Consider the following 23,066-nt stretch of genomic DNA (forward strand, 5'->3'; position numbering starts at 1 on the left):
TTGTGTTACCAAAAAGTTTTCAGGAAATTTATTATGTGCTTTTTTGAACTTAGAAAATATAAATCATCTGTTAATTTAATTGTGTCACTTATGGCCATAACTATACAAATAGATGAATTATTCAGTATATCTTATTTAAATGAAATTGCTAAATTTAAAATTAGTACCAATTAGTATCTTTAGAAAGTCTAAAGATATTTCTTTACAAAAATAGAATATAGTACGGTGATGTGGTTACTAGTGATAGCGAGGGTTGGCTGAGGGGGCCAGTTTTGGATTCCCCACTCTAAGTATTATCTCCTTTTCCTCCACATTTTTTGTCATTTACAACAACATTCTCAGTCTTCTGCAGACAGAGTTAAGACATGAACTCTGTCCTCCATTCCAATCTGACTCTTGTCTCCTTTCCATTACACAATTCTAGTACTTCCATTTCATCCCTTTTCCCCTAAAGACATTTACTTACCTTTAGCTTTTAATATAGGTTTAATATAGGTTCAGGTCTCAATAATCTACAACATCTGATTTTCCTATTTTTCAAATAAAAAGATGGTGTTTCCATACCTCTTCCTTCTTTGCAAAGATGAGTGTTGAAAGTACAACCTGAACACCAACAGCCCACATTAACAGTACTGCATACTACGAGAAAAGAGACATAGAGATGAGAACTATGCTCCTAATGTATTTTTTAGATACTACAGTGATGGAAAATGCACATCATATGAAATATGCAGTCTTAAAATATACATAGGTATTACTGAAGTTTCCTGTTCTCATATACATGAGTGAAATCCTTACATCAAAAGGCAAAAAAAAAAAAAAAAAAATCAATGAACATTTGGATAAGAGCAAGATAGAAAGAAGTGATAACATTTCATGAGAACTCTAACAGACTACTTGGTCTAGTGGAGTTGATGATGATACCCTCCTCATTCAGATCTAAAACTCATAGCTGCTGCTGCTGCTGCTAAGTCGCTTCAAAGGGGGATTTAAATATCTTGACTTCCACTTAATACCATTCCGCTGACACTAGAGAACTCACTAAATTGTGGCCAGACATAAACTATTCCATCATGCACAGAGCAACAACAGCATTAACAACAACAGCAAAAATGAGGAAGTAACAAAGGCAATGGAGATAGTAGAGTCTATATGCGTATTTGGACTATTGCTTTGAGAACTAAAACTACTTCAAAATGATTTTTGCATTATTTGACTATTTTCTTGTTTCAAAACTTAATGGCCACTGCCGTCTTCTTCACTATAGCACCACAGTGTTACATATTATCTAGAATTCAAAATAACTTCTAAAGTAACTTGTCTGAAAATTTTACTAAATAAAATACAAGAGTGATTTCATTAGTATTATTAGTTTTACATATTTTAAACATTTAATACTTTAAGATAGTCCATTAACATTGCTTACTCAACATACATTGTGTTTCCTATCTTCAGGGACAAAAATAGGTTTTTGTCTTTAGCACTGTTTAGAAGTTTAGGTTTTTAATACTTCTAAACACAATACCTCATTTAATCTTCACTATCAAGAAGTAGTGGTGAAGACAGGTAGAGACAGAGAAAATGTGCAAAACAATTTTTTTTTTAAGTTACTGGATTCCTTTTCAATGGTAAGCTGGCTGAGGTCTACTGGACTCTCCCGGGTTTCTGATTCAATGGCAGTATGAAATGTTATATTTGCCTAAGCTATTATTCAACTCTGTAGAGAGTTAGTTTACAGAACTCTGATAGTATCAATAATACAAAAGTCCCATCATAATACAAATAATTACTATTCATGAAAATACAAATTAATACAGTTCATAGGGAATATAAATCTCCACAAGTCTAATTCTCATTTAAACCAGTTGTTACCTCTTACTGGTGGTTCCCCTATTAATTAATTATTTAAATAAAGTCTCTGACACATGTTCATTTTCATACAGGTTATTCATGATTTTATCCTTGAAAATTATTATCTTTTAACCTCAGTTAGATGTCTACAGAAATAAGATTAAAACCTTCCTTCAAGCCATTTCTGTCCCAGTTTCCATATTCAAAATCAGAAGTCCCATGAGAAAATTATGCTAAAGGCCCTAGAATAAGAGAAAGATAAAATCTGAGAGTTGAAGGTGTGCCTTTGAGGAGAATAAAAAGAGAGAGTGAGGTCTGTTTTTCCAGGTATTGCCAGGATAAGGTGGCAAGACCTCAGAGGGAAATTAAGGTGTGGTTTTCAAATCTGCCTAAAATGCTTCTGCCCCGGGGTAATATTCAAATAACAAGTAGCAATTACTAGCAATAGGCAGCAACTAATTCCTCTGCCAGGCATGACTCCTTTAATTGCTGTGTCATCGGCAGGGTTGAATATCTCGGGGTCTTAGGGGAGGTAAACTGCAGGAAAGGAACTGAGGTAACTGTTCCTTATCAGTCCTTCACAAAAGAATTTCACCGATATGCCTGAACTGGTATACACTGGATGAAGAGCAACCCTGGTTTGCTGCCCTAGGCCATTCAAACAGCAAGTGCATAGTCCTGAAGGAACCACACCAGCTGGGAAGGGGAGTGCTTCCATGGTAACTGGTATAGACTGATAACAAAATCCAGAGTGATTACCAGGACTTTCTGTGCTACATAAGAGTTAGGGATTCTTGGCAAGAGGCACAGTTTGCTACATTTGAATTTCTTATCTGCATCACAGGAAAGTGCCTGGGAATTCTTATGACCCAGCAATCCCACTGCTGGGCATACACACCGAGGAAATCAGAATTGAAAGAGACACATGTACCCCAGTGTTCATCACAGCACTGTTTATAATAGCCAGGACATGGAAACAACCTAGATGTCCATCAGCAGATGAATGGATAAGAAAGCTGTGGTACATATACACAATGGAGTATTACTCAGCCGTTAAAAAGAATTCATTTGAATCAGTTCTGATGAGATGGATGAAACTGGAGCCGATTATACAGAGTGAAGTAAGCCAGAAAGAAAAACACCAATACAGTATACTAACACATATATATGGAATTTAGGAAGATGGCAATGACGGACCCTGTATGCAAGACAGGAAAAAAGACACAGATGTGTATAACGGACTTTTGGACTCAGAGGGAGAGGGAGAGGGTGGGATGATTTGGGAGAATGGGAATTCTAACATGTATACTCTCATGTAAGAATTGAATCGCCAGTCCATGTCTGACGTAGGGTGCAGCATGCTTGGGGCTGGTGCATGGGGATGACCCAGAGAGGTGTTGGGGGGAGGGAGGTGGGAGGGGGGGGTCATGTTTGGGAACGCATGTAAGAATTAAAGATTTTAAAATTTAAAAAATAAATAAATAAATAAATCCAACTACCAAAAAAAAAAAAAAAACTGATTTGAGGACTTCCTGGTGGTCCAGTGGCTAAGACTCCGAGTTCCCAATGCAGGGGTCCTGGTTTTGATCCCTGGTCAGGGAACTAGATCCTGCATGAAACAACTGAAGAGCCCACAGGCTGCAACTAAGACCTGATGCAGTCAAACAGTTGCAAAGTCACTTCTGACTCTTTTGCGACCCCTTGAGCTGTAGCCCACCTCTCTCTGTCCATGGGATTTCCCAGGGAAAGAATACTGGAGTGGGTTGCCATTTCCTTCTCCAATCTGTTTTAAAGAAAATGTTAAATATGTTTAAAAATGTTAAAAAAAAAGCTACATTTCATCTGAAGATATTAAGAAGAGGTGGAAAGAACAGAAGAACTATACAAAAAAGATCTTAATGTCCCAGATAACCACAATGGTGTGATCATTCACATAAAGCCAGACATCTTGGAGTACGTAGTCAAGTGGGCCTTGGGAAGCATCACTATGAACAAAGCTAGTGGAGGTGATGGAATTCCAGCTGAGCTATTTCAAATCCTAAAAGATGATGCTGTTAAAAGTGCTGTGCTCAATATGCCAGCAAATATGGAAAACTCAGCAGTGGTCACAAGACTGGAAAAGGTCAGTTTTCATTCCAATCCCCCCAAAAAAGTCAATGCCAAAGACTGTTCAAACTACCACACAGTGGCACTAATTTCACACGCTAGCAAAGTAATGCTCAAAATTCTCCAAACCAGGCTTCAAGAGTACGTGACCTGTGAACTTCCAGATGTTCAAGCTGGATTTAGAAAAGACAGAGGAAACAGAGATCAAATTGCCAACATCTGTTGCATCATAGAGAAAACAAGAAAATTTAGGAAAAACATCTACTTCTGCCTCATTGATTACTCTAAAGTCCTTGACTGTGTGGATCACAACAAACTATGAAAAATTCTTAGAGACGGGAATGCCAGACCACCTTACCTGCCTCCTGAGAATCCTACATGCAGCTCAAGAAGCAACAGTTAGAACCAGACATGGAACAACAGACTGGTTCCAAATTGGGAAAGGAGCACATTAACGCTGTATATTGTCACCCTGTTTATCTAACTTCTATGCAGAGTGCATAATGCAAAATGCTGGACTGGATGAAGCACAAGCCAGAATCAAGATTTCCAGGGGAAATATCAATAACCTCAGATATGTAGATGGCATCACCCTTATGGCAGAAAGTGAAGAGGAACTAAAGAGCCCCTTGAGGAAGGTGAAAGAGGAGAGTGAAAAGGCTGGTTTAAAACTCAACATTCAGAAAACTAAGATCATGGCATCCAGTCCCATCACTTCATGCCAAATAGATGGAGGAACAGTGGAAACAGTGACAGACTATTTTTTGGGGCTCCAGAACCACTGAACATGGTGACTGCAGCCATGAAATTAAAAGGCACTTGCTCCTTGGAAGAAATTTTATAACCAACCTAGACAGCATATTCAAAAGCAGAGACATTACTTTGCCAACAAAGGTGCATCTAGTCAAAGCTATGATTTTTCCAGTAGTCATGTATGAATGTGGAAATTGGACCATAAAGAAGGCTGAATGCCAAAGAATTGATGCTTTTGAGCTGTGGTGTTGGAGAAGGCTCTTGAGAGTCCCTTGGATTGCAAGATCAAACCAGTTAATCAAATCAGTCTTGAATATTCATTGGAAGGAATGATGCTGAAGCTGAAACTCCAATACTTTAGTCACCTGATGAGAAGAGAGCCTACTCATTAGCAAAGACAGTGATGCTGGGAAAGATTGAGGGCAGGAGGAGAAGGGGATGACAGAGGATGAGATGGTTGGATGGCATCACTGACTCAACGGACATGAGTTTGAGTGAACTCCAGGAGACGGTGAAGAACAGGGAAGCCTGGTGTGCTGCAGTGCCTGGGGTCGAGAAGAGTTGGACACAACTGAGTGACTGAACAACAACATAATTCACCTGAATCTGTGGATTGGCATGTGATCCATAACATTCTCCTGTATGGTAAATGGCTCAAGTTCAGATTTGTCTTCCTTATCATGAGTTATCTTTTCATGTATATGCCTGGGGGGAGAGAGTGTGCTAACCAGATGCCAGAGTCTGGCCCCCTCAGCAGTTATGTTTCTCTTTGTTAAATTATATATTGTGATCTCAATTATAAGTTAGCATCCCACATGGTACACCCACAGGGAGAAAATGTGCCAACTACAGGCCATTGTTTCCTTTTCCCCCCTAAGCTTCAATGTTTATTGACTTTAACACATTTTATTCTGATTTTAGTCTTCATGTTTAAGTTTAGTTAGCTGTAGTTCACCTTAGGCAATGGATACATATTGACCCTGTCTTCAAAATTAATATCAATGTGTTAAGTGTTGAGGTTCAGATTTGGTCCACTGAAAACTCAGCAAGAAAGTTTTGTCTAAGCAAAGATTCTTGGGAGGGGGCACTTCATTGCCTTGCTCCCAAGAGCCCATTATACGGCTGTGTTCCAGTGACATAAATCTTTTTTGCTCACTTGGGTAATTTGAACACTGAAAATCAAAGCTACAAATTCAACTATTGAAATGAAATACGTACCAGAATTAGGAGCCACCTGATCTCATTGTGAATTCCCAAATAACCCAAGAAACAAAGAAGAAGAATAGCAGATCCAGTTCCAATCAAAATTCGAAAAATATACACTGTCAAGTGATTATTTTCATCTGTGGAAACCACAAAATAGCTATTATTAAGTGATATGTGTTTTCTATTTAATAATAAATGCAGCAACCCAAGGTTTCCCTAAGCTGCTGCTGCTGCTGCTAAGTCGCTTCAAATCACTAGGATTCTCTTTCTCTCTCTCTTTTCAATCTCATTCTAGCACCTCTTACTTATTCTTAAGGACTTTTCTTCCTTTAATGACATGATAGAGAATTTCTTCCATCTCAGAAGATCTCTTTAAGTTAACCTTGTCTTTAATGTCTTCTATGAAAGAAGACAACTTTTTCTTGAGTGAATTCTTCTATGTATAACATATGTCCAAACATTTACATATTCATTCATTCATTCATCAAAAATAGTTTGAGTACCTAACATATGTGGGCTTCCTTGGTGGCACAGTGATAAAGAATCTGCCTGCCAATGGAAGAGATGTGGGTTGAATCCCTGGATTGGGAAGATCCCCTGGAGAAGAAAACGGCAACCCACCTCAGTGTTCTTGCCTGGGAAATCCTATGGACAGAAAGAGGCTGGCAGGCTAGTCCATGGGGGTCACAAAAAAGTTGGATATGAATTAGCAACTAACCAACAGCCTAATATGTGGGTTGTTTCCCTTGTATGAGACCCTGAGTTTATTGCTAATATGGCCCCATTAAAAGTATATTTTATTCTCTCCCCATCTAAACTGAACTCTCTGGGCTAGAGACTATATATATATTTCTATAGTCAATAGACTTACTGTTAAATGCTTAGTGCTATGGCACAGATGTAGTGCTTAACAAATACTTTTTTAAAGGGAGAATGAATACATTAAATATGCCCTAGGTTTTATGGGAGAAGAGTAGAGGCAGTGGACAGTGGTGTGCTGGAACAAGATTGTTCCGACACATAAAGCCACGGGTTAAAATTTCACAAAATCTGTAAGCTAACTCAGTCCACACTGGCACCTTAAAACTGGCCATCCTGGGATTCTTTAAACCACAGAAATCAGCACATAAAAACCCAACAAACAAACAATACTCCATTGCAGAATACTTACTGGCACAGCACTGGGTAGAAAAGCAGCTAATCCAGTAGGAGGAGAAGGTGAAAGTAGGCAAGATTACTGGAGAAGGTAACACTTGAGTTTAGGCTCTGAATTATAATTGGAAATCTCTACGTTGGAATGGTGGAAACATTCTGAGGCATGGAACGTTGCAATGTGTATAGGAAACTTAGCCTTGCTGGCAATTAACAGTTTCAGGCAGGTGAGACTGGGAAGGTTTGCAGGAGTGAAATTATGTGCTTTTGAGTCTTCCTCACTGGAATTAAGCTCCATGAGGACATGCCCTTTATCTTTCTTGTACACTATTGTATCCTTAGCTCATGGGATAGTGCCTAATGATATATATATATCCACTATATATATATGTATATATATACATATCCTTCTTGATCCATTCATGCCCTCATATTCAGTTATTTCCACATAGGGAATATTATATTTCTAACCATGTGATGGTGATAGGATATGGTAACTGAGTTGTTGTGGTTTTTTTTTTTTTTTTCGGCTGTGCTGGGTCTTTGCCACTCTGCTCGAGCTTTCTCTAGCTGTGGAGAGCGGGGACCACTCCCCGCTGCAGCGTGCGGGCCTCTCGCTGTGATGACTTCCCTTGTTGCAGAGCACAGGCTTGAGGCTGGGGCTGCAGCAGTTGCAACTCCCTGATCTAGGACCGGTGGGCTCGCCGGCTGTGGTTCCGGGATCTAGAGTACAGGCTCAGTAGCTGTGGTGAATGCGATTAGTTCCCCTGCAGTATGTGGGACCTTTCCGGATCAGGGATCAAACCTGAGCCTCCTGCATTGGCAGGCAGATTCTTATCCACTGCACCGCAAGGGAAGTCCGGTAACTGAGTTTTAAAAGAGATTATTTAACTTGGGCAGTGAAACTATATTGATTTCCATTATCTTTTAACATTTATAAATCTGTAAAAAAGTCTAGAGTGAGCAGAACTGCAATACTCTATTTCTCTCATCTCTCTTGCCCAGAGTTTTTAGCCTTTTCTCTCAAAATTCTCTCTCCTTTATGGTCTTGGATTTAAGTCTTATTATTTAATAAGGTGTTTCTAGAGCCAATTGACGAAGACCTTCTGAGGAAAAATTGAACAGTACTTTATAAATTTTAGGGAAACACTGCCACCTGCTGATTAAGTCACTGTACTCAGTTGCTTAATATTGAATGCCTTATTTGATTTAGAGAAAGCAAAATAGATACATACCCAAAGCTGTGAAAAAATTATTTCCATCTAATAAAAGCCAGGTACCAAATCCCATGAGTAAAAGTCCCAGAACCTGCAAAAAATAGCCAATACTTATTTTTTAACTAACTGCTAATAAAAATGTGCATTTTCTTTACTAAATAATTATGAAGAAACTTACCAAGAAAGCTCCATTAATGAGATTAAGAAAGTATTTAAAAATCAACCCTTTGTTTTTCCTTAACATTTTTTCCTCCACATATACTGATGATTCTGAAAAGATAAGCACAACTTTTACTATAAACATCACAGTAATAAGTTGAAATAATTCTGCCTACTCATATCTTTGATGTGCATATTTTTTCCTCACACCAGCAGTCAGTATAACATTCCTCTTTGTTCTCCCGAATATAAGAAAATATTGAAGAGTGTCTTGAAACTGTGTCTGTCTTTATCTGCATATTTTGTCCAGGCAGTTGAGATCAAAGGGCATTTGTATAACATGTCAAGAGCTGCCATACTGAATTTCCTGCAGTTTTCAGAAAGTAAATATTTTATTTTGTTTCCAGTCATAACACATCTTGTTCTCGCCAGAAATCTTTCCTTTACATCTGACTGCCTTCCTCTTTCCCAGAATAATGTTATCTCAGAAGCCTTTCCCTAATCTCAGTTTGTTGCCTGGGTTCATCTTGTCTCCCTTCCCATGTAGACTTTAGGGCCTTTACGCAGAGACTAGATCCTATATATACTAACCCCAAGTCTAACATATAGTGGGAACCATGTGTTACAAACACAGATTTGTTGAATCAATCAATCAAAAGGTGAATTATATTATTTAACTAGCTTACAATTTACTTTGTTATACAGTACAGGGGAAAGAACTTAATGTGTGTTTTTTTTTTAAATTGTTTTCCAGATACCCTATTTTCCTAAAATATGTATGGAAAAGTCAACACTTATCCTACTGGTTTTGAGTGCTTGGTTTATTAGACATGTAGGTTTTACCTTTTCTTGGGTATGTTCCTGGGTTTTCTTTTTTATTTCACTTTTTCAATTCTAGCTAGCTCCATATTTTAAAAAGTACTGTGGTTTACAATGTTTCAACACATGCAGTTGATAATTGACACAGTGACACCTTCAAAGTGGAACAGCAATATAAGGCCCTGTCCTTTGAAGGAAAAGGCTTTTGCTTTAGTCTCCCAGGCTTCCTTTGACTCTCAAAAGCCTGACTCAAAAGGTAATGATTAGGAAATGTGAAGATATAGGAACAAAGAATAGCTGTTGGGCTAGGGAACTGGTAACAATTTAGATTAGAAATCTGCCATACAGCAGAACCACTGAACTCACAGTTCCCTGAAAGATACAAATAAAGGCCTGACACATTCCTAAGTTATTTTTATAAGAAACAGACCCCCACCAGATGAAAACTGCTGACCATAAGAACACAGACCCTAGAGTGGTTGAAACCCAAGGACTGATGATGCTTAAGACTTCACCTTGATGCCAACCAATCCAAGAACTGTGTATGAGCTGATCACATACCCCCGAAACCACCTCCCTCACGCTGCCTTTAAACCCTTCCCTGAAAGCCACCTGGGAGCTTGGATCTTTCAAGCATGAGTGGCCTGTTCTCCTTGCTTGATGCCCTGCAATAAACACTGCGCTTTCCTCTAGCACAACCCAGTGTCAGTGGATTGGCTCTACTGCATGTGAGCGAGTGGACCCAAGTTTCATTCAGTAACAAAAGCAGGTTTAGTAAGATTAATTTGAAGCTGTCTGTCCCTAGTTAGGAAGAAACCAATTCATTTGTTGAACTGAAAGATGCCTTAAAAAGCGGTTAAGACACGTGTAGGACAGCACCCAGGCACTTTCCTCTTTACTTCATTCTAAGGCCATATTCCTCCTAAAAAACCCCCAAGGTATTTCTCCCCAGCTTCAGGAGTGTCTCCAGGCTTTATCCTCCACCCTCTGCCTCAAACTCTTCTGCTGCTGCTTGGCTTCTCCACTTTCTGTCCTCTAGGCTTATTCGTGGATTCCTCCAGTGCCTGGACTTTCTGGGTGGGACACTCAGTGGGAAAGACAGCCCGTTTTTTGTTTGTTATTTCCAAGATGCTTTAGATGTACATTTTGGCTTCAGTTTTATTTACCACAGTACATGAGAAAGCTGTGATCCTCTTCTGAACAAGAAAGTGAAAGTGAAAGCTGCTGTCGCCTCTGACTTTGCGACCCCATCCACTTAGTCCATGGAATTCTCCAGGCCAGAATACTGGAGTGTGTAGCCTTTCCCTTCTCCAGGGGATCTTCCCAACCCAGGGATCAAAACCCAGGTCTCCCACATTGCAGGCAGATTCTTTACTGGCTGAGCCACAAGGGAAGCACAAGAATACTGGAGTGGGTAGTAGGTAGCCTATCCCTTCTCCAGTGGATCTTCCAGACTCAGGAATCGAACCAGAGTCTCCTGCATTGCAGGCGGATTCTTTACCAACTGAGCTATGAGGGAAGCTACTTAAGCCCTAAGTCCTGGCTTCTGTTTCTCTACACATGAGAAAGAGAAAGAAGACTAATAAGTGAGAACTCTCTACAGGGACTTTGGTGTGGAATGTTGAACAAGAGGCTTGACTATTGATTTGATAGTAGTTAGCAGGTTAGAGTCAAGGTTAAAATGTTTCAAAGGACCCAAACACAAAAATAAACTGAAGTTTATTCTCTCTTAGTCCATGGTATGTAATTGGTTCTCTACTGGGAAATCATCCTAGAAATGTGGGGTTTTGCTCCAGCCTGTTAAAATATATGGCTCCCAGTGGAAACAGTGGCTGACTTTATTTTCCTGAGCTCCAAAATCACTGCAGATGGTGATTGCAGCCATGAAATTAAAAGACGCTTATTCTATGGAAGGAAAGTTATGACCAACTTAGCATATTAAAAAGCAGAGACATTACTTTGCTAACAAAGGTTCATCTAGTCAAGGCTATGGTTTTTTCAGTGGTCATGTATGGATGTGAGAGTTGGACTATAAAGAAAGCTTAGCACCAAAGAATTGATGCTTTTGAACTGTGGTGTTGGAGAAGACTCTTGAGAGTCCCTTGGACTGCAAGGAGATCCAACCAGTCCATCCTAAAGGAGATCAGTCCTGGGTGTTCATTGCAAGGACTGGTGTTGAGGCTGAAACTCCAATACTTGGCCACCTGATGTGAACAGCTGACTCATTGGAAAAGACACTGATGCTAGGAAAGATTGAGGGCAGGAGGAGAAGGGGACGACAGAGGATGAGATGGTTGGATAGCATCATTGACTCGATGGACATGGGTTTGGGTGGACTCTGGGAGTTGGTGATGGACAGAGAGGTCTGGCATGCTGCAGTTCATGGGCTTGCAGAGTCAGACACGACTGAGCGACTGAACTGAACTGAACTGAAATTTACTGGAGGTGCAGTCCTCTACAGTCAGCAGAAAGGAAGAGGATGAGTAAACTTAGGTGAGCATCTTTTAAACATGTAAGGTAGAAGTTGCATACTTCTCTTCTGCTTATCTTCCTTTGACACACAGCAGTTAGTCACATGGCAATTCTCAGCTGGAAGTGGAGGTACTTATATGCCTACGATGAAGGAAAGAAGTGAATTAGGGTGGGAAAAGCCAAACAAAATGCCCAACAGGAAACTGTGACATGAAAGATAATCAGAGAGAGAAAAAGATGGCTTTGACATATTTCAGTGTGCTTTACTATGAATAAGAAAAGAAATCAAAGATGATCAGAAAGACTTTTTACAATGGGAAAATAAAAGAATAATGATAATTACTGGAATTATTTGAAAACATTCATAAATTCTATTGATATTTAAGAATTCAGGTTGAATTGATAAAAGAAAACCTTGTGGTTAAGCACTGGAAATTTAAGGCAGGCATGTGGAGAGCATAGACAATATAGAATTGGGGTCATCCATAGAGAGCTGATATCTTGGAACTAAATGAAGGAGATGACGGACTAACTATAGCTTACAATAAGCAGAGTTTTGATGATAGAAAATGACATAATTAGGAATTTGGAGTTTATATTTTTATGTATGTACGTATTTTCTTATTTAGTTTGGCTTTTGGCCACGCCTATATAGCATGTGGGCTCTTATTTCCCCACCCAGGGATCAAACCCATGCTCCACACATTGGAAGTATACAGTTTCAACCACTGGACAGCCAGGGAAATCCCTAGATTTTTAAAAAATCAGACTTTATGAAATGAGAAAACAATCATTTCCAAAATAGTGTTACTTGAGACAGATGTCAAAGAGGGAGAGAATTCTGAACTCTCAAAGTCAGCTGACTTGTTTAGGAGGATGGTCATGTTTTGAAGTAATTCAAAACAGTAGAGCTTTAGTCCACTTGGACCATTTTCTATTAATTGTGTATGTTTCACCACCTATGTCAGTCAAACTATTTTTTTTCCCCTTCCCTTATGCTGAAGTAAAAAGCTTGTTGAATAACTGGACTCTGCAAGTTTTGTCTCTCTTTAAAGAGAATAGAGAGAAAAGAATGTGGTAGGGAGTGATGGTAAATCACAAAATTGGATCAGAAATTTTAAAAAATTCCCCCTTTTTAGACAGTGAGTCAATCTGATCAGTTGCAGAGTTAAACTATTGACTGATGAAGGTTTGAAAGTCCTCTTTGCAGAATAATTTTTTTTTGTTCAATTCTACATTAGAAAAATAAAATATTGGTTTGGGGATGTGATAAAAATTTAGATTTTTTTCTTTTGGTAGTTCTTTTTCAATAATAAATGAACCACTTCTAAAAGTAATCACAAAGTTTGGAAAGCTTTTGTTCACAGAGGTTTGATAGTATAGAGAGGAAGATGATTAATTACTCAGACAAGCCTGTTCTTTGCTTTCTTCATTTTAGGGAAAAAAATTATGTAGATACCACATGAAGATAGAGAAACAATTGCGGTAAGATCGTAAATCCTGTTGATATTTGAAAAGTGAGAAAAGAGATTATGGCATTTGATAGTTATTTTTTTCTTTGTTTCCAGAATGGACAAAAGCCCATGATCACACTAAGTTATCCTTTAGATTTTTTTGCTTTTACAATTGAGACTAAGCCCCTCTCCCTGCCTGTGCCATCCATCACTTGAGACTTCACTTCTGCTGTGTGCATGTTTGTTAGAGAGCAGGGTGTTAGGCTACAATATTTGTTTAACCTCCCTAAGAACTGTTCGAGGTATCTCTCCCGAAAGCTGCTAATTTATGGTCTAGCAGACTTACATTATATGCAGATAGTAATTAATTGTGAATAAAAGAATGAGAAGTGTGAAGCGAAGTAGCAAACTGAATGCTTCACCGGTAGCAACCCAGAACTGTCTCCTGGCCCTGCATCTTGTAGGGAGGCAGGCAGATTTTTGCTCTTGTGTTTTAAAAGCTGGAACTGAATTGTGCTTTTCCCATTGCTGCTGAAATCACCCATAGAGGACATGCTGCCTGTGTGCATTGTCACGTATCTTCATGCCAGTCCTTTGCTTTACATGACATAAATAAGTTGGTGGTTTTGTTTTAGTGTGGTAGAGACTTTTTTGTTGTTTTTTAGTTTTGCTTTTACAGATGGTAAAGGGTCTGCCTGCAGTGTGGGAGACTCGAGTTTGATCCCTAGGTCTGGAAGATCCCCTGCAGAGAGAAGTGGCAACCCACTCCAGTATTTTTGCCTGGGAAAACCCCATGGACTTAGGAGCCTGGCAGGCTACTGTCAATGGGTTCGCTAAGAGTAGGACACAACTGAGTGACTTCACTTTACTTTAGTCCAGTTGGGCTGCTATAACAAAATACCAAAGATTAAGTAGTCAACAGAAATTTATTTCTCACAATTCTGGAAGCTGGAAGTCTGAGATAAAGGTGCAAAGTTTCAGACTTCTTTTATCCTCATATGGCATAGGGACCTCTTTGGGATCTCTGCCATAAGATCACTAATCCCATTCATGAGGGCCCCACCCTCATGAACTAATCACCTCCTCTTAAAGATCCCATCTTCCAACACCATCACATTGCGTGTAAGGATTTCAACATGTGAGTTTTGAGGGGACACAAACATTCAGACCACAGCAAACAGTTCAAGTTAAAGAGAACACATCAAACCAGGTGTCTTAGCGACAAGTGAGGAAGCCTAAGCCATGTTTGCACAGAATGGTAAGAGAAGGTTATGTGCTGATCTGTTCAGTTATAAGCCTCACATACTAAAAAGGTTGTCAGTGAAAATGATTTGCTTACACAAAGTTACACAAGTTAGTGCAGTTCCTATGTAAATATTTGTAATGTGGTAGACATTTTATTTTGCTTTAGGCAAATAATTTGTTTTTAACTTAAATAAAGTCCTCCTATGGTATTTCTTTGGTTTATTTCCTGATTCATTAATAAATGGTCCAACAGCAGAGATATTTTTAAGAGTACAAATGCTATAGGGAAGGACAATTTATAGTAACTCACCTATTCATAAGTGTCATTTTTCATTAGTTAAATAATACTCTAATAACTGTTTTTAAGTTCCTTCTAAGTGCCAGAAGATGGGAACACACACACACACGCACACACACACACAAATGAATAAATAAGACAAACCATTAGGGAACCAAATTTGTGGCCAACTTTGAATTGTGTGTTGGGGGTTCAGAGTCTGGGAATAAATGGAACTGGGAAGTTTCAGCAAGGAGGTGAATTTGAGGTAATCCTTGAAGAATAATTAAGAGGGTTCCAGTCAGACAAAAGGGGCTTCCCCAGTGGCTCAGTAGGAAAGAATCTGGTTGCAACATAGGAGACATATGAGATGCAGGTTCAATCCCTACGTCAGGAAGGTCCCCTGGAAAAAAGAATGGCAACCCACTCCAGTATTCTTGCCTGGAGAATCCCAGGGACAGAGGAGCCTGGTAGGCTCAGTCCATGGGATTGCAATAGAGTCTGGACAAGACTTAGTGACTAAACAACAATAACTTCCTAACTAACTACATATCACTTATTGCTGGGAAAATCCCAAGGGCAGAGGAACCTGGCAGGCTACAGTCTATAGAGTCACGAAGAGTCATATACCATTGAGCACAAAGACACATAGACAAAAACAGGTTAGAAGAGGAAGTTTTCAATAGAGATGGAACACTGTTCCCAGGCTTTGGAGTGAAGTGCATGAGGGCTTGAGTAGAGTGGCAAGAGATGACAGATAAGGCTGGAGAAGTAGACCCAGTAAGGACTGTGAGGGATCATGAGTGCTTTGCTAACAATTTGCAAACAGTCATAGACTATAAATCAATTCAACTTGAAACTATTGTTTAACTATGCAGCATTTAGCAAAAATCTATTTAATTGCACTCTTTCTAGAAATTATACCCTAAGTGGATATTATTTTTTTCCATAACCCTTTAACCTGAGTAGGTTTGTGTGTGTGTGTGTGTGTGTGTGTGTGTGTGTGTGTGTGGTTTGTTTGGTTTTTATAAGTAACTTGAAAGTATGAGTTGTAGAAACATGCACCACAAATTAATCTTCAGAAGAACTTCTAGGTTATTCTTTTTTGCGATTAATTTGTTTGACAAGGTAAGCATTAATAAGGAAAGAAATTTAAACAACATCTTCAAATTAGTTGTTTAAATTGATTACTAATGGATTTTATATTCTTTAGGAAAAGCATGAATAGTTTCATATTTATAAATAAAATTTTAAGTTTAATGTGAATTGCAACAAAATATGTTAGTTCAAACATTTTAAATAAAGAGTTTGAAAGTTTGTAAATCAGCAACAAAACTAAACTAAAAAAAGGAAAACTGTTACTTGAGTATGGTCTTTAATAATGAAAATATCCAAAATTCAATTCTAAAACCAGGAGTAGTTTATTTTGAAAATCATTTTCTTTTTTGAACGAAGAGAATGTGTTTTTTAAATATTAAAAATCTACTTATTTCTCACTCTGTATTATTAATTCTTAAGTTGACACAATGTATTTTATTATTCAATTGTTACCAGGAAACATGGTCTATTTTCTTTCAAAGGCTCAATGATATTGTTTGCTTTTAGCTTAGGGTATATCAGACAGCTTCTGCAACTTCGCTTAACTACTTCCTCTTGGAATTTAATGCTTCATTTGCAAACTTTAAAAAAATGAAAATCAGTTGTATACAATATATTTTCTTCACCAATAATAGGAACTTAATGAATTTTTAAGTTAAAATTAAATGTTATGATATAAACTTAAAATTCAAATGTCATATTAAAACAATGTGTGTCACTGTAAATGTTTTACAGTAAAACATATTCCAGAATGTAATTTTTTAATTTCCACCCCACACATCCATTCCCTTAAAAAATTTTGATAGTCATTGCTGATTGATTTTCTTTTTCTATTTTAAAAGAAAATGGTGTCACGCAAGGCAAACAATTTATTGGCTTTTCTTCCATACTTCCGGGCCCAACAAATCACTATTCAGGACTAAGATTTTGTGGAATGTACAATTCATACACGAGCAACTCAACATCCACTAGATGCACATAATAAAAGCCGATAGGTAAGAGACAGTTTAAAAGTCAGGCTACCTCTAATTAGGTAGCTGTAACAAAGTGTAGTTTCTTTACTAATACTTTCCAAAATTAATTAAATATTAAAATCTACCTGGAATAAAATGTAAGTTCCTCACCGAGCTCCTTAGATGAAGCGTTCGTTTTCGTTTGGAGTAGAGATAGTTTGTCCTGCTGGGGCACCTGTAAAGCCCGTCTTCCTTGGGATTGGCGGTTGCCGTGGTTACTCTTTGTTTGGAAGGCGGGCACTGTTTTCCAACCTCGCTGGAGGATTCAGCCGCTGCTGGGTGAGCGAGCACCCCTCAAGACCCGGGTTGATGGAGCGGGAGGTGCCGCAAAACTGCGGGAGCGCAAGTGGGCCAGCCTTGAGGGCGAAGGGGGGCCCCGCGCCCAGGGAGTGCTGAGCCAGTCTGTGGTGCGAGAGGCTCCTTTCAGTTTTGAAAAATTTTGGTAGTTCACTCAGAACTTGAAGAACTATCATTGAAGGGTGGGGTTCCTTAAAATTTCCCGGTTTTGGCTGCTTTGTTTGCGTGCTCAGTCGTGTCCGGCTCTCTGCGACCCCATGGACTCTAACCCTCCAGGCTCCTCTGTCCATGGGATTTCCCGGGCAGGAATATTGGAGTGGGTTGCCTTTCCTCCTCTAGGGGATCTTCCTGACCCAGAGATCGAACCCGCATCTCTTATGTCTCCTGCATTGGCAGGCGGGTTCTTTACCAGCTGAGCCACGAAGACTCCCCACTTAAGCCATTAAGACACCCCACTAAGCTCGCTTGGCACCTTTGGCCAACTCCAACTGATTTATTATCAACTTGAAGTAGTTTAACTAACCTCTTTGCAGTGGGATCGATCCAAGGCTACAGTATCCAATTCTGTGGCTATAGGTGACCATTGAGAGCTTAAATGCAGCAAGTCCAAATTGAAATGTGCTGTAAATGTAAAATACACAGCAGATTTTGAAGAATTATCAATGTACAAAACAAAGTGTAAACTTTTTAGCTGGCTATATAATGAATACTTTTCTGTTGACTCTATGATGAAATAATATTTTGGATATAATGGATTGAATTAATATATATTATAAAAAATTCAACTGTTTCTCTTTACATTAAAAAAAAATTGCCACTAGAAAGTGTAAATATGTTGCTCAAATATGTAATTGGACAGGGCTGATGTAAAGAGCCAGTAGATGAGCTGAGATGGACATATGATGGAAATATCCCTTTCCTTTACCCTATTTTTCTGCCTTTCTTTCTACATAAAGTTTTGTGTGTCTCTGAATTCTGCTTTATAGCCATTTAAAAAAATCTAATTTTCCACCTAGCAAAGGTTTTTCTCCCTATATTCATTCAAAGCTTTTGAATTGCTTTTTAAGTAAGTTAGATTGTGGGATAGCATTTTGTACTTGTTCTGGTTTTGTTTTGGATGAAGGAGGTTATGAATAAAATTGGAAAATAAAAGCTGATTAGTACGGCATTGTTCAAACTTTTTTCTTTACTTAGACCCACATTAAAACAAAAATTTACATTGCATTTCATGTACACGTGCACACATATGCCTGTACTTATAATTGAAGCAAAGTTTTTAAAACAATTTTTACATTTAGTATATATAGTGCACTTATAGTTTCTTTTCTGACCTACCCTAACTTTTCTTATCCTACCCCATCATTTAATCTAGATGACCAAAAATTGCTAAATTAATATCTTAATCCATGAGTGGATTACCATCTGCAATTTGAAGTCTACTGGTTGTTCGGAAAAACTGCTAGGCAGATAATGAGCTTTCCTAATTTTGGATCCCTTTGAATTGGGGGAAAAGCACTGACGTTGGATTCAGAATCTGAATTAGGATCCTACTCCCATTATTTTTTAGCATAATGCTATGGGGAATTAACTAACCTCTTCCAACCTTAGGTTTCTCATCTATACAATGACTATAATGACCTTTAATCTGTGAAGTTACTCCAGAGATTATCAGTCACACAAGTATCTACTAGTGCCTGGCTTGTCACAGGTACTTAATATACATGGAAGCTAATGATGGTAGTTAACAATGATGATATGAAGATATTCTGCAATGTACTGCTTGACCTATATCCATTATAAGCCTAAAGATTTAAATGAAATGAATGTTGAACTTATACATCATATATTACTCATTATTTCATTGTTGTGGCTATCTGGTAGAATTGACAACTCTGATTTAATGAGTGCAAACTAGCCAAATGTGTCCCCATATATAGACCTAGGATGTTCTCTTATTAATTTCTGAATACTCAAGCTGTTAACAGTTATTTTGCCATTAATTATTACCATGAAAATATGAATTTTAGTGTGAAGTTTCTTGATTCAGGAAGGTAAGCCAAACCTATTCCACATAACTTTTCCTTCAGCGAATTTAAAGAGTATCATTAAATTTGATCATTTTGTAGTCAAACACTAAAGAAATAAGGGATAAAAACAGGGAGAAAGCAATTTTCTTTAATATATACTGCTCCTGCTGCTAAGTCGCTTGTCGCGTCCACCTCTGTGCGACCCCGTAGACAGCAGCCCACCAGGCTCCCCCGTCCCTGGGATTCTCCAGGCAAGAACACTGGAGTGCGTTGCCATTTCCTTCTCCAGTGTGTGAAAGTGAAAAGCAAAAGTGAAGTCGCTCAGTCATGTCCAACTCTTCTTGACCCCATGGATTGTAGCCCACCAGGCTCCTTTGTCCATGGGATTCTCCAGGCAAGAGCACCGGCATGGGTGGCCATTTCCTTCTCCATCTTTAATATGTAGTATAGGCATAATAAGGTGTGATAAAATTTTGTTAAACTAAAGCATTTTTACATAGAACATGTTGAATTGGTGTGGCACATTAAAGAACCTATAGTTTTTACTAGCATTTAGCCTCTTCAGTTTTCTCTAAATGGTTCTGTGTTTTATTATGAAGGATGATGGAAGGCAACGATGATGATGATATAAAGCTCAGAGAAGAAATAGAGGCTGAATTGGATAAAATCAGCATTTCTTCCTTGGAAAAATATGATTTTGATAGTGATTCAAAATCAGAAACCCAAAGTGATAATAGTGATACAGTAAGTTTTGTGTTGTACTTTTGAGACTTTTAACTGAAGTAAGCTTTTTTAGGAGAAATACTACTTTTCTCAGTGTGTTTTTTATACTCCTCTCATTTTTTTCCCCTTAGGGTGACCTTTAAACAATGCATATTAGTAGATATTTAAATATAAAAATATATTGATAAATTACCTATAATTTCACATGTATACATGTGCATTTTTTCACAAAATTGAGATTTTACTATTCATATAATTATGCATAGGTATGTATACATATATGTTGTTGTTTAGCTCTAAGTCATGTCCAGCTATTTTGTGACGCCATGGACTGCAGACTGTTCTGTTCATGGGATTTCCCAAGCAAGAATACTGGAGTGGATTGCCATTTCCCTCTCCAGGGGATCTTCCCAACCCAGGGATTGAACCCATGTCTCCTCCATTGGCAGGTGGATTCTTTACCATGCAGTCAAGGGAAAGTGAAAGTGAAAGTCACTCAGTCCTGTTAGACTCTTTGTGACCCCATGGACTATACAGTCCATGAAATTCTCCAGGCCAGAGTACTGGAGCGGGTAGCCATTCCCTTCTCTAGGGGACCTTTGCAACCCAGGGATCGAACCCAGGTCTTCTGCATTGCAGGCAGATTCTCTACCAGCTGAGCCTGGGAAGACACACATATATATTAGTATCCTGCTTTTTTACTTAATCATGAGTATATTGTTATGTGATTAGATATGCATAAAAATCAAAATGTATGTGAAATCTTTAGATCAAAGAAATAGTTACATTTTTTTGAAATCAAATATATATTCATTTGTGTTATTTCCTCCAGTGTTTCGGTTCAGTTCAGTCGCTCAGTCCTGTCCGACTCTTTGCAACCCCATGAATCGCAGCACACCAGGCTTCTCTGTCCATCATCAACTCCCAGAATTTACTCAAACTCATGTCCATCGAGTTGGTGATGCCATCCAGCCATCTCATCCTCTGTCGTCCCCTTCTCCTTCTGCCCTCAATCCCTCCCAGCATCAGGGTCTTTTCCAATGAGTCAACTCTTCGCATGAGGTGGCCAAAGTATTGGAGTTTCAGCTTCAGCATCAGTCCTTCCAATGAATACCCAGGACTGATCTCCTTTAGGATGGACTGGGTGGATCGCCTTGCAGTCCAAGGGACTCTGAATAGGCTTCTCCAACACCAAAGTTTAAAAGCATCAGCTCTTCGGTACTCAGTTTTCTTTATAGTCCAATGCTCATATCCATACATGACCACTGGAAAAACCATAGCCTTGACTAGACGAACCTTTGTTGGCAAAGTAATGTCTCTGCCTCCAGTGTTTATATACCTAGAAAATTTATCCATGGGTTCATTCTTTTATATAAAAATTCTTAATCCAATGGAAACTTATTTTCAGCTATATTAAAAAAAGTACATCTAATTAAAATTTCCCTGAAATATTTATCAAATATCCCTGGTGTCACTTGTAGAATAATCCACCTTTTCTCAAGTGACTTGTCATATCTGCTGTATATACTTAGTTGTTATACACATATAATCTATCCAAGGTTATCTATTCTTTTCCATTATTCTGTTAATTTTTGCCCTATTCTGGTTTTATATTTTTAAGTATAAAATGGGCCAAATTCCTTCAGTAGCTTGGCTGCATCAACTCTTTTCAACTAAGCTTTTTTTCCCCAAGAAAACACATTTGTCAAGTTTCTTGAAATAATTATACTTTGATTTTTAATTAGGATTGCAATAACCTACACAATACTTTAGGAAAAAATAATATTTAAGTATGTCTTTTTATCCATAGGTAACTTAAATAAGACAGAAGTTCTGAAATTATTCATTTGAGGATAAGTTCCAACAGAATCATGGATGCAATTTACAGCCATCTGAAAATGAAAAGCAAACTTTAACCAAATGTGTTTGTTTGGACTGTGCTTTTTATATGAAGCTCTTTTACCTCATTCACACATTTTAGTCAAAATTTTGGCATTTCAAAACAAATTTTGATGCATAGTTTTAGTAAATAATTTTACAATTCCTTTTCTTCGTCGCATTTTTAGGATTCGGATGAGTTACCCGAGTCGGTTCTTCACTGTATCAACATCATAAAGAATAAGAGTAAAACTGCTGAAGAGCTCATTCTTCAGGACTTGGAGGATGCTGATCCTGTAAGTAAGTACAGTTTTCATCTGCTCGGTAGATAAGTTTTCGGTAAGTATGAGTGATTCATAATATAGAAAATTAAACTGCTTGAAGTTATTTCTTCTCATATACAGGTGTGTGCATTTATCTCTAATAAAATCTCTATAGTATATTGGTCTGTTCAATTTATTTCACACATCAGTTTTAATTACTACCTGCCTTATATCTCCAATAAATACTAGTCGCTAATAATTTGTTTCACTAGTTCTAATTAAAGCCAGACATTCTGTTACTTTCTGTCAAAGGAACCCAAGCATGGGACTATTTTAGAATTATCAGTTTATATGTATTTTTGGAGAAAAATATAATTTATATAAAATCCTCACAACCTTATTTGCCTCAACTGAGCAAATTTATATCTTGCAATTATTCTAAGAATAATAGAATGAACAAAGATTTAACTAAAAGTAATCCTAGCTTCGTTTATAATGAAAAAATAGCAACAATTTAAATGTTCAACAGGACGTTGGTATGTCTAACAATATACTCTTAAAAAAAATGAAAGACATTTTTAATAATACAAGTTTTATGGTATACTATAAAAGTTATGAAATCCAGTGTCATTTATGCTTATATTGGCATAAATTATGTGGGTATTCAGAGATGTTTATACCAAAAATATTAGTGTGTGAAAGGATCTGTTGTAGCCACTGAGAATACAGCAGAGAACAAAACAGGCAAGGATCTTGCTCTGTTATTCTAGTGTTCCCATGTTGGGAGACAGATCATAAGCAAACACATATTTCAATAATGATAATTCTATGAAGGGAGGATTTCAAGATAAGGGCATAGAGATTGATTTTGCTGTTTTAGATATGTGAAGTCAGGGGAGGCATCTCTGAGGAGTGATATTTAAGTAGTGTCTGAAATGAGATAGTAAGCCACATGCGATATGCTGGTGAAGAAGTGAGTCACGTAGCTATCTAGAGAGCTGGTGTTCCAGAAAGGGAATTGTAAAGGCCAGGGCACACTCTGTGGGCTCAATGTCT

At 38.1% G+C, this 23,066-nt stretch overlaps 2 protein-coding genes across 4 annotated transcripts in view; one reads left to right on the top strand and one right to left on the bottom strand.

Annotated features, from left to right (window-relative positions):
- TSPAN19 (tetraspanin 19) overlaps positions 1–16,981 on the bottom strand; it is a 31,461-nt gene extending 14,480 nt beyond the window's left edge. Inside the window, exons 1-6 of one of the 3 annotated variants that reach the window (XM_069584150.1) lie at positions 16,909–16,975; positions 11,796–11,876; positions 8,464–8,555; positions 8,304–8,376; positions 5,929–6,053; positions 565–639 (exon numbers count right to left, since the gene is read on the bottom strand). In XM_069584150.1, coding sequence (XP_069440251.1) covers positions 565–639; positions 5,929–6,053; positions 8,304–8,376; positions 8,464–8,529 — 339 coding nt within the window. In that variant the 5' untranslated portion in view covers positions 8,530–8,555; positions 11,796–11,876; positions 16,909–16,975. Of the gene's footprint in view, positions 1–564; positions 640–5,928; positions 6,054–8,303; positions 8,377–8,463; positions 8,556–11,795; positions 11,877–16,908 lie in introns of all 3 variants that reach the window. The other 2 variants (XM_069584151.1, XM_069584149.1) reach the window with 2 other exon arrangements.
- Positions 16,982–17,050: 69 nt separating this feature from the next.
- LRRIQ1 (leucine rich repeats and IQ motif containing 1) overlaps positions 17,051–23,066 on the top strand; it is a 229,163-nt gene continuing 223,147 nt past the window's right edge. Inside the window, exons 1-3 of the mRNA XM_069584152.1 lie at positions 17,051–17,101; positions 19,746–19,890; positions 21,936–22,047. Of these exons, the coding sequence (XP_069440253.1) occupies positions 19,747–19,890; positions 21,936–22,047 (256 nt within the window). The 5' untranslated portion in view covers positions 17,051–17,101; position 19,746. The remainder of the gene's footprint in view (positions 17,102–19,745; positions 19,891–21,935; positions 22,048–23,066) is intronic.

This window comes from Ovis canadensis, chromosome 3, assembly GCF_042477335.2.
Source record: "Ovis canadensis isolate MfBH-ARS-UI-01 breed Bighorn chromosome 3, ARS-UI_OviCan_v2, whole genome shotgun sequence".
NCBI classification, from domain to species: Eukaryota; Metazoa; Chordata; class Mammalia; order Artiodactyla; family Bovidae; genus Ovis; species Ovis canadensis.